The sequence below is a fragment of the Lactuca sativa genome, chromosome 5 (genome assembly GCF_002870075.4).
Source record: "Lactuca sativa cultivar Salinas chromosome 5, Lsat_Salinas_v11, whole genome shotgun sequence".
Lineage (NCBI taxonomy): Eukaryota > Viridiplantae > Streptophyta > Magnoliopsida > Asterales > Asteraceae > Lactuca > Lactuca sativa.
The window spans coordinates 241201186-241214390 of NC_056627.2; the positions used below are offsets into that span (position 1 = coordinate 241201186).

At 36.8% G+C, this 13205-nt stretch overlaps 1 protein-coding gene across 1 annotated transcript; it reads right to left on the reverse strand.

The window, feature by feature from the left end:
* Positions 1 to 265: 265 nt before the first annotated feature.
* On the reverse strand, positions 266 to 2339 carry LOC111897896 (glucan endo-1,3-beta-glucosidase 8). Its single transcript, XM_023893844.2, has 2 exons — positions 1758 to 2339; positions 266 to 1547 (listed from the first exon to the last, which is right to left on the reverse strand). The coding sequence occupies exons 1-2, from the start codon at positions 2132 to 2134 to the stop codon at positions 428 to 430; spliced, it is 1497 nt and encodes a 498-aa protein (XP_023749612.1). The 5' UTR covers positions 2135 to 2339; the 3' UTR covers positions 266 to 427.
* Between the last annotated feature and the right edge of the window lie 10866 nt (positions 2340 to 13205).

The following is a 13205-nucleotide window of genomic DNA, read 5'->3' on the forward strand; positions in this document are numbered from 1 at the left end:
TTTGTGCAATTATGGTATCATTAGCCATTATCAATGGTTTTGTTTTCTTTCTAATTTCTTTTAAGTTTTCAAAATAGCATTAGCCAGATAGAAAACAATACTTTAAAAAAAGTACACAATTGCTTATATAGCTTTATTTGAAACTTTATTTGTTTTTTGTCCTCCATTCGCATGTATAATACCCTAAAAAAATGCCAAAAATAATATTTTCATCTTCTAACAAGAAATAAAACCAGTTAACAAAATTTTATAAATATCAATCACAAATTGCAAACTACCATTATATTAAATAATAATCAAATAACATCTAATAAAGTATCTTTCTTTTTCAGTTGTATTAGCCTGAAGATAAAAATGATGGATTACTCTTTCGTATTCGTTTCAGTTATATTACAATCTAAAAATCTATGATCCAAAAATGAAAATGCTAAGAAACAAGAAGCAAGAACACAATGCAAGCTTCAAGAACACCCAACAAAACCTTGAAAATTTTCCGGTGAACCACCACCGAAGACCCAAAAGCAATCATCACCGGAAACCGACACTCCCCCACCGATGGATCCTCCCCGGTAACAATCGACAACCCAGAAAAGTCACAATCCCAATCATTCTGACCTTGAAGTTGATAGTACATATTAAAAGCATAAGAAGCATTTCCCGCTAAATTCAACCGATTACACGAAGATCCATAACCTAAAGACGTACAATCCGATAAGCTACAAGCGTAATCAATCTCTTTAGCCAATCCATCCAGTTCCTTCACACGTGGATTCAACACGCACCACCTCCGGCTCATGTATTGAACTCCGACAACCGGAGCTAACCCTTTGTTCTTCTTCGATCCCGTTAAATCCAGTTCGTATTTGGGTTTTCCATCGTATTCGAAAATCCCCCAATGTGTTTCGAATGATCCTGGAGCTATGCTTTTCTTGTTCTCATCTAGCAAACTGAAGAGATAAATTTCGAGTGGTCCTTTTCGGACTGGTGTACCTTTTGAGCTTAACACATGTCTAATCACACCTTGGTTGAATCTTTTTGCGTTTTTTGCGTTTGCGTTGATGTCGCCGTCGGTGGGCCACCCGATTTCTCCGACGATGATTTTCATCTCCGGGTATCCGGCTTTTGTTAAGGAAGCGACTAATGTGTCGTAGTTTGCATCGAAGACATTGGTGTAGAGATAATTTCCGTCTTTCAGGGGCTTATTTGAGCCATCGAAGAACGCAAAATCCATGGGGAAATAAGCGTTGCCATAGAGACTAAGGAAGGGGTAAATATTGACTGTGAAAGGGGCGTCGTTGGAATAAAGAAATTGGATGATTTCAATGGTTTTGTCTTTGATTTCTAAACGGAAGTCGCCGGCCGACGGGACTGGGTTTGATGCCGGCGACTCGTAGATGTCGGCGTTCAATGGGACGGTGGCTTTGATTTGGTTACCGAAACCGGCCCGGGTAAGGGCATTTTGGACATTTTTTAACGCCGGTAATGTGATTTGGAGATATGTAGCATTGTATGCTTTGAGAAATGGCTCGTTTCCAACTGCAACATACCTGAAATTTACGAAAGAATCAACGTGAAATTACGTATATACCCTCGAATGATATGATCGGTGTTTGAAAAAACTAAACATTTACAGCAGCAAACAATCAGGAAGAAGTAGAGCGCGAAAAAACGAACTGTAATCATGAAATCGAAGGTGTTTCAATACGAAATTGGAATTATTTCAACAGGAGAAATCACAAAATTGTTTTATTGCTTACTTGATATCGACACCACCAGGATAAGCATAAGTAGTAATATTAGCATCAACCCAATAATCAGCGTAGCTTGGATCTTGACTCATATCCAACAGCATGAAATTAGGGATCGCTACCATCACCTCAATCTCTGATCCAATTAGGGCTTCCATGATCCTTTTTTCTGGTTCAAAGAGCTTCACCTTCTTGAACCCATTCTCTCTCATCATTTCCACCACCTTATCCGCCGGCAACTGGTGGCTGGTCATGGTACCCCAGTTGATTCCCACGCCGATATTCGAATTGGGATCAGAACCAGTGACAATCGCCATGAATGCTGTCGAGATACAGAGCATGATTGTGATGATCGATTGGCATGGATTTAACGGAATTCTGATCATTTCTTTGGGGGATTTCGGTGATGGATTGTTGATTTATTTGTCGATTCTTTTGGGTTTTGAGGAAATCGGAGGAAATTGGAGGAGATTGTGTGTGTGTGTGTGAAGGAGAGATGAAAATAGTAAAAGATTCGGTTCTTTTTTGAATCTGTTATTCAGTTATGTAGCAGGATCAGGATGCCATGCAATTTTGTGTGCAGTCACACTCCATAAGAGGATAATTGTCTTTTTCTCTTTATTTCAATATAAATGTAATAAACGTTATATCTATTTATTCATTTGTTATTTTTAAACAATATTTTTTATTTTTATTTTTTTTTCAAAAATCAAAAACTTATTAAAGCAATAATCGTTTTTTTTTGGTTGGAAAAAGTAATAATCAGATAATCGGGTTTGTTTGAATGAATATTTTGAAGACTCTAATGCTAAGATGTGAAAATATTGTTTGAAAATTTGAGAATCAGAGAATTAGTTGATTGAAGGTTTATAAGCTCTAACTAGTAAATATTATTAATAATAATAATAATAATAATAATAATAATAAATCTAGTGGAAAAAGGTTATTTAGTTTAATCGAATTGTTCCTTTTATGATTTGTTGTTTGACTAACAACTAGAAATATGTTTGATTATTGGGTTGGGTTTGATTTATGTAGTGACCGATAACCAATCGAGAAACAAGATATATAAGTTAAATTTGTTTAGGCTACGAGGATTTATCAAACTGTTATTTTTGGTTATATTTGGTTATCGTTTTGTAGTATTATCGACCATTATATATTTATATTTGGCTATTTTTTTGAAATATTATTGACAATTAAACTCTTATTTTATGTTTAAATTATATTCTTATTATATATATTTTTCAACCGGTTGTAGTAGGTTAAAGTCAAATTGGTATATATGTGACATCTACATGATATCTAATAATGAAAAAAATGAGTTAAGAGGGTAACCGATCATCAATTTTGTAAATATTTGAATTTTTTTTGTACACCATTGACCGTTAAGTTTTTATTTTGTGCCCAAATTATACTCTTATGACCGACAATAACCCATATTGCCGGTTTCACCTCGTCAAATGTAGAACACAACTGTTACAATAAAACCCCCAAACGTGACAATGGTCAATTTTTTTATAACTGGAGACTCATGTCGCGTTTTTAGATGACACGACACGACACGACAATTTTTATATAGCACACGACATGATATCGTATTTTGTTTTACTAAACACGAAAACGATCCGATTACAACACGATAAAAAACCGACAAGTCAAAAAGAAAAAATAAATAAAACAAACGTTTAACTTATTTAATTCATAATAATCTTACAAAACATGACAAATACGACAAACACGTGTTAATACCGTGTCAATTTTGTGTGAAATTTTGAATATGCACACGACACGACATGACCTCGTGCTTTTTACACTTGACAGGAACACGATACGAACATGAATTTCAATTTTAATTTCATCCTAATTATGTTTCGTATTGTGTATCTTTGTCATGTCATGTTATTGATTAACACCCGTGCTTTTAAGACCCAAAGTCCATTTTAAAGAATATTAGTGATGATTCAAACAATTTGTATGTAGCATAATTTGAAAACAAAATGAGAGTTTAATGGTTGTATAAAAATGGGATTAAGTGGTACTTTCTTAAGTCATTTCCCAATCGCATATGTCAGGTAGATGTTATGTATATGTCAATTGGGCGTTAATCTATTATAACTGACTGTAACAGTATAATTTGAATATAAAATAAGAGTGTAATGGTCAATAATGTATAAAAAATGACTAAATGTGAAAAAAAAAAGATTGTTTAAGTTATTTCGTTTTTTTATTAATTATGCCTACAAACAATATTTTATAACTAATTATTTGGTCATATCTATTTATAATATTAGAAGATTAAAATCGAATCTCAAAATTTGAAGACTATTGAAGTGAACGACATTTTCGGGTTTAATTGTTTTTAATTTTTTTTTTAATATATTCCAATGTACCATGTATACATTCGATGATCATTTTTTTTATGTCAATGTCTTCTCTTCATCATCTTTATTTGTAAGTATTTGATGATAATCCTTGGGATTTTCTAGTAACATAACATGTCGTGAACAGTGTAAAATGTAGTATTCTCTTCATCCATTTTATTATATGATGTCATCCCTTGTCCGAATTGAGAAATCACTTTCCACCTGAATATGAGCGACACGAGTTTCTGATGTATTTATGTGAGTTGGTAGCAATCTTAGGGTATGTTTTATTCATACTAGTGTAGTCGACGCACATCCTCCATGACCATTTATTTTTCTTTACTATTGGTGTATTTCCGATCTATACAAGAAAAACTTATTCATGGAGTATCCATGCCCTGACCAATTTCTCTACTTATAAATTAATCATTATGTTCCTATCTCAAGACTGACCCCTTCACTACTATCAGTTGTTACACGATGTATTGATGTTCAAGTTGTGTTGCCATGATTGTCGCCCCCCAAATGAAGACACGTTGATATCGTTTGGGGGTATTTTTAGCCCTCCCGTATGCCGACTAATACGTTAATCCCAATTGGGGATATAGGTTGTTAACTACTTCTTTCTCTTTTGAGCAGTCTTGGCTTGGACTTTTATCTCCTTATGTAATCTCATAGGGTTTTAGAATCTGGTTACAGAATGCATGGGCGCCTTGATGAATGTTGCTACTTTGTATGGTATGTAGAATTTGAGGAGTCTATGTGCTTTCAATGCAATTGATATTGCCATATTTATACACATCTTTAGGCAATATTTTAATATATTTTCATTAATATTTTTGTTATTTGCAAAGATATATGATACTTACGAAATCAAATTGAATTTTGCAGCAAAAAAAACAATCTTGAAGAATAAGGACTATAATTGACAAAAGGAGGAACTTTGGAGATTTAAAGAATTAAAAGAAGAAAAATCCTTGCGAAAAGCCTATATCACGATGTGGGCAAGACTTACACGACGTGGAGTGAGTGTTCTAGAAGATAAGTCCACAGGAAGTCAGAGTCCTTGCCCGATAAGGATTCATCTCAAATCACGACATGAAATTCATGTCCACGTCGTGGAGTGCGAATAGTCCCAAAATTATATATATTCATTCACTTTCACGATTGAAGAAGGCTCGGAGGGTTTTCAGAGAGACTTTCGGAGAAAAATTACTCAGAGAAACCTACGAAAAAGCATTCATTGAAGGAGGGTCAACTGAAGATCAAGAGATTGAAGAATACTTTCATCATCTTAGTTTGGTACAATATAACTATGTCGATTTTTATTGGATTTAAGTTCTTGATTTCAACCATGAGTAGCTGAATCTAGTACCTTCTGTTTAGCTAGATGAAGTTTTACTCTATGGTTTGGTTATTAATTTATGGATTTTAATTGTTGGTTATGAGCTTGTGTTTGATTATTACTACATAGCATATTAATATTTGATACTTCTGTTGCTTGAGTTCATAGCTTAGTGACCCCTAAATTACATGAACTTGACACCTAGTGATTTAGTGATTTAGTGACCATTGAATTGTTAGAGTTAGGATCGACCTAATATTAGATAAGTAATTACAGTAAATGATTTAGTTGTGCTGTAGAACGTAAATTGTGACCATAATTGTGTTTATTTAGATAAATCTTACATAGCTTGTCTACATCTTATATTTGATTATGTGTTTGCTAATGTATGATTATACATAGTTTTACATGAATCAAAGAAAAAATTAGTATATTTGGACTTGAATTGCTAATTACATAATAACATAATAACCAACATTAATAATCCATAATTAGTAGTTAACCATAGAGGAAAAGTGGATTCATTCGTTAGTTAAGTAGTTAAGTTTGTTTGAACTTGCAAAATCAGATAAAACCCAATTTATTTTTTGCTAATTTTAGGTTAATTTTTAGTAGTTAAATTAGTTAATTAAATATGTTCCCTGTGTTTTGTGTTTGATACCCGACAGTTAGTGCTATATTATTTGCGAAAATATACACTGCCTAAAAACGTAATAGTTAGTTAAATAGTTGGTGAAACTTACAAGTAGGTATAATAATTAGGCATCAACAATCACGCCAAATTTCAACACCCTCTTCCTTCCATAGTTATATTGGGAGGGAACCCATATGTGTGAGTTCAATCATAACATTCTTGCTTTTGGTTCCCGTATGGTTTTCCAGCATCAACGACAATACTAATGTCCCCGATATCTAAAGGTTATGGGCAATTGACGAGCTAGAATCATGGGCTCTTCAATCTGTCTTTTACAAACTCGTGAGTTGCTTCAAGAAATGCTTAAACTTGGTCTAGTGTGCAAAAAACAAAGAATATTATTATTATTTTTATATGAACCCATTTGATTCACACAAATAACACTAAACTAAGTAAACTAAATAATATATTTATAAGTGAGAAATTTAAACATGGTCTAGTGTGCCAATGTTACATTTTTCTACAAGTACTTGTTCGTGGTTATTGTGTTTGTGGGTGCGTTTTCCTTTACCAGAATTCGTGTAGTGGGATGGAGTCGTTTGTTTTCGTATGACAAACAAGTGTGGTTTGCCATAGTGTCGAAACTTTTCGGGATTTATATGGTTGTGCATGTGGCTAATCCGAACTTCGTGACTTGATCACTAGGTTCGTTCATCTATTTGGAGGACTTTGGGAGATCCACGACGCAATCAGGAATATAGCAGTTGGGAGTTGGGACTTAGCCCTCAGGCCAATGTGCTAGTGGTGGAGCACACCCGTAGGAAATAATAAAACATTATTAGAAATAAGTGGCAAATAAATAATTATTGTTGGAATAGATGCTGTTTTTGGAAAAGAAATCCTTATAAAATTAAGAGCATGGTGAAGAGAAAAAATATATATATTAAAGAATCAAATATCGAATTAATAAGTTCTTGCTTGGTTAAACAATTTCAAACAGAAAATCATATATGATTTATTGAACAAAACCATCAATCGGTTATATTTTTTTTAACGACAGATATATTAAATTATTCTTTTGAACAAAACCATAATTAGTTATACTTTTTAAACGGAAAAAATATACTAAATTACTTATAAATTATTTTATTTATGTTGATTACGTGACTTGAACCTACATGTCAAGAAAAATTGACAACACTCGACACCACTTTAGAGTTGGTTAACTTCAATAAGGTGCACACCTACATCACCTAATCTTTTTCTTTTACTGTGCTTTTCTATGTTTTCTTTTGGTTTTAGTTAATACGGAATTAAGTCTGCATTACATAGTTTTGACGTACACTTTTAAATGCATTTGTTGAATATTAATTGGACTAAAAAAAAAGGTCTGTGTGAAAACATATATGGACCCCAGCCCCCACACTATACTTTTGACACTTGAACTTTGAAAGCTAATATATATATATATATATATATATATATATATATATATATATATATATATATATATATATATATATATATATATATATATATATATATATATATATTCGTTCTATTATATAATGGATCAGCCCTCATCAAGAACTCTCGCCAAATCACAAGTCTTCCTATTACGTTACGTCTTTTATTTTGTTTTCACTATCTATTGTGTGCATGTATGATTAATTATGTTGTGTGCATGTATGATTAAATGCATTTGTTGAATATTAATTGGACTAAAAAAAAGGTCGGTGTGAAAACATATATGGACCCCAGCCCCCACACTATACTTTTGACACTTGAATTTTGAAAGCTTATATATATATATATATATATATATATATATATATATATATATATATATATATATATATATATATATATTCGTTCTATTATATAATGGATCAGCCCTCATCAAGAACTCTCGCCAAATCACAAGTCTTCCTATTACGTTACGCCTTTTATTTTGTTTTCACTATCTATTGTGTGCATGTATGATTAATTCTGGACCAATCATTTTAGTTATATTATTATATTAATAAAGTAATTAATGCATATTAAATGTTGAAAATATAATGGATATTAATTACATCTTCAGTATTTAATATGCATTAATTACTTTCTTAAAATAACTAAAATATTGGTCAAGAATCAATAATACATACACACAATAGATAGTGAAAACATTCGAACCTAACTCTATCTCTCTCTCTCTCTCTCTCTCTCTCTCTCTATATATATATATATATATATATATATATATATATATATATATATATATATATATATATATAGGACTCAAGCGAAAATACAAATAATTTACGAAAACGTAAAAACAAGAAAAACCTATAAGATTGTGTCACCTAAGGCCCCACTTAACCAAATTTTGAGCTCATGTATATCCTTAATCGGCTAAGCTAATCGCAACATCTAAAAAAATTAGACACTTACACTTCTGATCTTCTTCCTCTCCATTCTTCAATTATGCATACGGATTCTAGACTTCTTCTCTATTGTTGAACAACCTGAAGTCTGATTTTGTGAACCGTTGTTGAAATACATTGGATTATTGTGTTTCTTTGACCAATATAGAGAAAAATGATTTGAAAGGCTTTAGATTATGCAAAAGAATTGACTTTAGAAATGAAAGTAAAACCGAAATTTTCTGAAAAACGTATCATTCAAAGAAATAAACGATATGATGAAAATGTTACTAATGAAACTATTAAAACTCCTCTTCAATTATTTAAAATTGATTACTTTTTATATATAGTAGATAAAACTATTATTTCACTTAAAAGTAGATTTGAGCAATTTAATGAGTTCAAAAATATTTTTGGTTTTCTATTTTAGTATAAAAAAATTAAAACCATTTGATGAAAATACTTTAAAAAACATTATTTAAAGAGTAAATTACACGAATGGTCTGTAACGACCCAAAATTTCACGTCCAAGAATTTCGTTTATAAAACATTACATAGAAAACATTAACAATTAAAACATTGTTTAGTTGAACCACTTCACATCGAAAACCAAATTGAAATCCACAACATTTGATCAACCAAAATATCAGAGTGTCAATCTCAGAATAAACTCGTAACTGCGGAAACAAGAGAGTGTGTGTGACATGCTGCTACCGCACCGGCTCCTTTCCCCTAGCTGAGGAGGTACCTGAAACCAAAACTGAAAACCGTAAGCACGAAGCTTAGTGAGTTCCCCCATAATACTTCATACCATGCAAGCATATAACAAACAACGTTCAACTAGGAGTTACAGGCCTCGCCCACACTCGGGAAGATACGGGCCCTGCCCACACTTCGCTTGCCGGGAGATACGGGCCTCTCCCACACTTGTGAAGATACGGGCCCTGCCTACACTTCGCTAGCCGGGAGATACGAGCCTCGCCCACACTCTACTATCTGGGAGATACGGGCCTAGCCCACACTCCACTCTCGGAGAGATACGGGCCCTGCCTACACTCAACCGCTAACTCATAATATACAAGTATCACACAGACAACAAGTATAAGCAACTCTATCATACCAACACATATATCATACTTGACTAAACCCAGAGATACGGGCTCGGCCCACACTCTAGTACTAACATCTCGTCTACACGGGTCGGCCTTGGTGCCTTAGACATGTTCCTATTGGAAAGGAAACTCACCTCGAAATAACTGCTGGTCTGTGTGGGAATTGATCGCCTACTGCTGCTGCTGCTGCTTCGGAAATCCTCCGGCTGTAATTCCCACAACATACTCAATCAAACACTGCTAAATGTCCTTTGGGTAAAATGACCACTTTACCCCTGATCATGTCATAAGTCAAAGTCAGAGTCAACTTTCAGTTGACTCGACTCGCCGAGTTGGCTCCCCAACTCGCCGAGTCCCTATCCAAACGATTGCCCTGGATCCCGTTTCTACTCGTCGAGTTAGGCGTTGACTCGACGAGTTCTTCTTCTAAACTGAGGTTCAAGTCCTTTATCATACTCGCCGAGTTGTATGAACAACTCGCCGAGTTCGTCTTCATCCGAAGAACACTTATGCTGAGACTCGCCGAGTTGTATGAACAACTCGTCGAGTTCATCTTCATCCGATGAACACTTATACTGCGACTCACCGAGTTGTATGAACGACTCGCCGAGTCTGTTCTTGATCTAAGGAGATTGCCTTGAACTCGCCGAGTCAGGGCATTGACTCACCGAGTTCCTCCATGGATGAGTTTGGCTTCCAACTCACTGAGTCACACCCCGTGACTCACTACTCACACTCGACATAACAAAAAGGGGACAACTCGGAGACTCGCGAGCAGACTCGCCGAGTCAGATGAACGACTCGTCGAGTCGTCGCCATGCACTCACTATATACGCGATTTTGCTCGATTCCAGTCCATACCATTCACAGATCTGGGTTCCTAGAGCATGAATAACACGTAAAGTTTCAAACTTTATGTGTAGATACTCACCAATGAGGGATTTAGGGCTCAAAATGCCTCAAAAGGGTAGATCTAGGGTGAACAAGCAACATGGGTCCATAAAGGCAACGGATCTGAGCTCCTGGAGCTCAATCCTGCCTAGATCTAAAGGCCAATCAACTTATTACGAATTATATTGCACATACAAGCTTGGGGAAGGGCTCAAGAAAGACTTAATGGAGTAATAAGCATAGAATCAGAGGGAAAACGGGTTATACCTCAAAGGAACCACTGAGAGGACACTAAGATGCTTGGCTTCCTTCCCTTCCTCTTGATATACTCCACTTCTTTCTCAAATCCTTCAAAAACATACAAAAATGCTTCAAACTCTCAAGGAAATAAGCTTTAAACGAGGGTTAGGAGCTCTGAGGTGAATGGGGGCTGGCTTGGGGCGGACATGAGGTTTAAATAGGGTGCAAACCCCTGAAACTTAGGGTTTCATCCAACAACGGTGACTCGCCGAGTACAGGATATGGACTCGCCGAGTCGCCAACTTAAACATGTCCCGGGTCCCGTCTCTACTCGGCGAGTCGGACCTATGACTCGCCGAGTCCAAGGCTAAAAATGGATAATACTCAAGTGAGATTTACGTACCAGGAATGTAACGACCCAATTTTCATGACCAAAAATTTCGTTTTAAAAGAACATTACTTTTAGGAAATAAAAAAAGGCTAAAACATTGTCTGATCAAAATATCACACCAGTGAATCATGTCTAAAAGCCAATTCATACATTCAATTAAAATATCAGAGTACAAATCCCAGTGAAGCTCGTAAATGCGGAAACCGGAGAGTGTGTGCGTGACGTGCTGCTACCGCGCCGGCTCCTTTCCCCTAGCTGAGGAGGTACCTGAAACCAAAACTGAAAACTGTAAGCACAAAGCTTAGTGAGTTCCCCCATAATACCACATACCATGCAACATATAGCAACCATTATTCAGCTAGGAGTTACGGGCCTTGCCCACACTCGGGAAGATACGGGCCCTGCCCACACTTCGCTAGCCGGGAGATACGGGCCTCGCCCACACTCGTGAAGATACGGGCCCTGCCCACACTTCGCTATCTGGGAGATACGGGCCTAGCCCACACTCCGACCTCGGCGAGATACGGGCCCTGCCCACACTCAACCACTAACCCATACATACAAGTATCACGCAGACAACAAGTATAAGCAATTCTATCATATTAACACATATACCGTACTTAACTACAACAGAGATACGGGCTCGGCCCACACTCTAGTACTAGCATCTCGTCTACACGGGTCGGCCTTGGTGCCCTAGACCCGTTCCTACTGGGAAGGAAACTCACCTTGAAATAGCTGCTGGTCTGTGTGGGAACTGATCACCTACTACTGCTGTTGCTGCTCCGGAAACCCTCCGGCTGCAATTCCCACAATATACTCAATCAAACACTGCTCACTGACCTTTGGGTAAAATGACCATTTTACCCCTGACCTTGCCCTAAGTCAAAGTCAGAGTCAACTTTCAGTTGACCTTGACTCGCCGAGTTGGCTTTCCGACTCGCCGAGTCCCTACGCAAACGACTGTCCTGAATCCCGATCCTACCCGTCGAGTTAGGCGACGACTCGACGAGTTCGCCTTCATGACCAATATTCAAGTCCTTCATCCTACTCGCCGAGTTGTATGAACAACTCGTCGAGTCCATCTTCATCCGAAGAACACCCATGCTAAGACTCGCCGAGTTGTATGAACAACTCGTCGAGTCTGTTCTTGATCTAAGGAGATTGCCTTGAACTCGCCGAGTCAGGGCATTGACTCGCCGAGTACCTCCATAGATGGGTTAAGCTTCCGACTCACTGAGTCACACCCTGTGACTCACTGCTCACTCGACACTACAAAAAGGGGAACAAACTCGAAGACTCGCGAGCAGACTCGCCGAGTCACAGGAACGACTCGCCGAGTCGTTGCCATGCACTCCTTAAATATACCGATTTGCTCGATTCCAGTCCATGCCATTCATAGATCTGGACTTCTAGGACACGAATCACACGTAAAGTTTCCAACTTTACGTGTGGATATTCACCAATATGGATTTTAGGGCTCAAAATGTCTCAAAAGAGTAGATCTAGGGCCAACAAGCCACATGGGGCCAAAAAGCTAACAGATCTGAGCTCCTGGAGCTCAATCTTGCATAGATCCAAAGGCCAAACGCCTTATTACGACATATAATGCACATACAAACTTGGGGAATTGACCAAGAAGGACCCAAATGAAGTTTTAAGCATAGAATCAAGGGGAAAACGGGTTATACCTCAAAGGAACTGCTGGAAGGACACAAATAATGCTTGGATGGCTTCCCTTCTTCTGGATCTACTTCCTTCCTCTTTCAAAGCCTTCAAAAACACACCCACTAACCTCAAACTCTCAAAGAATAGCTTAGAACGAGAGATACAGGGCTTTAAGGGTCAATGGGGGCCGACTTGGGGCTGATAAGTCCTTTAAATAGGGTGCAAACCCCTGAAACTTAGGGTTTCATCCAACAGCTGTGACTCGCCGAGTCCAGGATATGGACTCGCCGAGTCACCAACTTAAACGTGTCCCGGGTCCCGCATCCACTCGGCGAGTCGGACCTATGACTCGCCGAGTCCAAGGCTAAAAGAAAGGAAATACTCAAATAACATTTACGTACC

Coding starts and splice junctions, on each gene's coding strand:
- LOC111897896 (XM_023893844.2), bottom strand. CDS start 2,134: ATGATCAGAATTCCGTTAAATCCATGCCAATCGATCATCACAATCATG. Junction 1,548..1,757: donor CCTGGTGGTGTCGATATCAA/GTAAGCAATAAA, acceptor CGTAAATTTCAG/GTATGTTGCAGTTGGAAACG.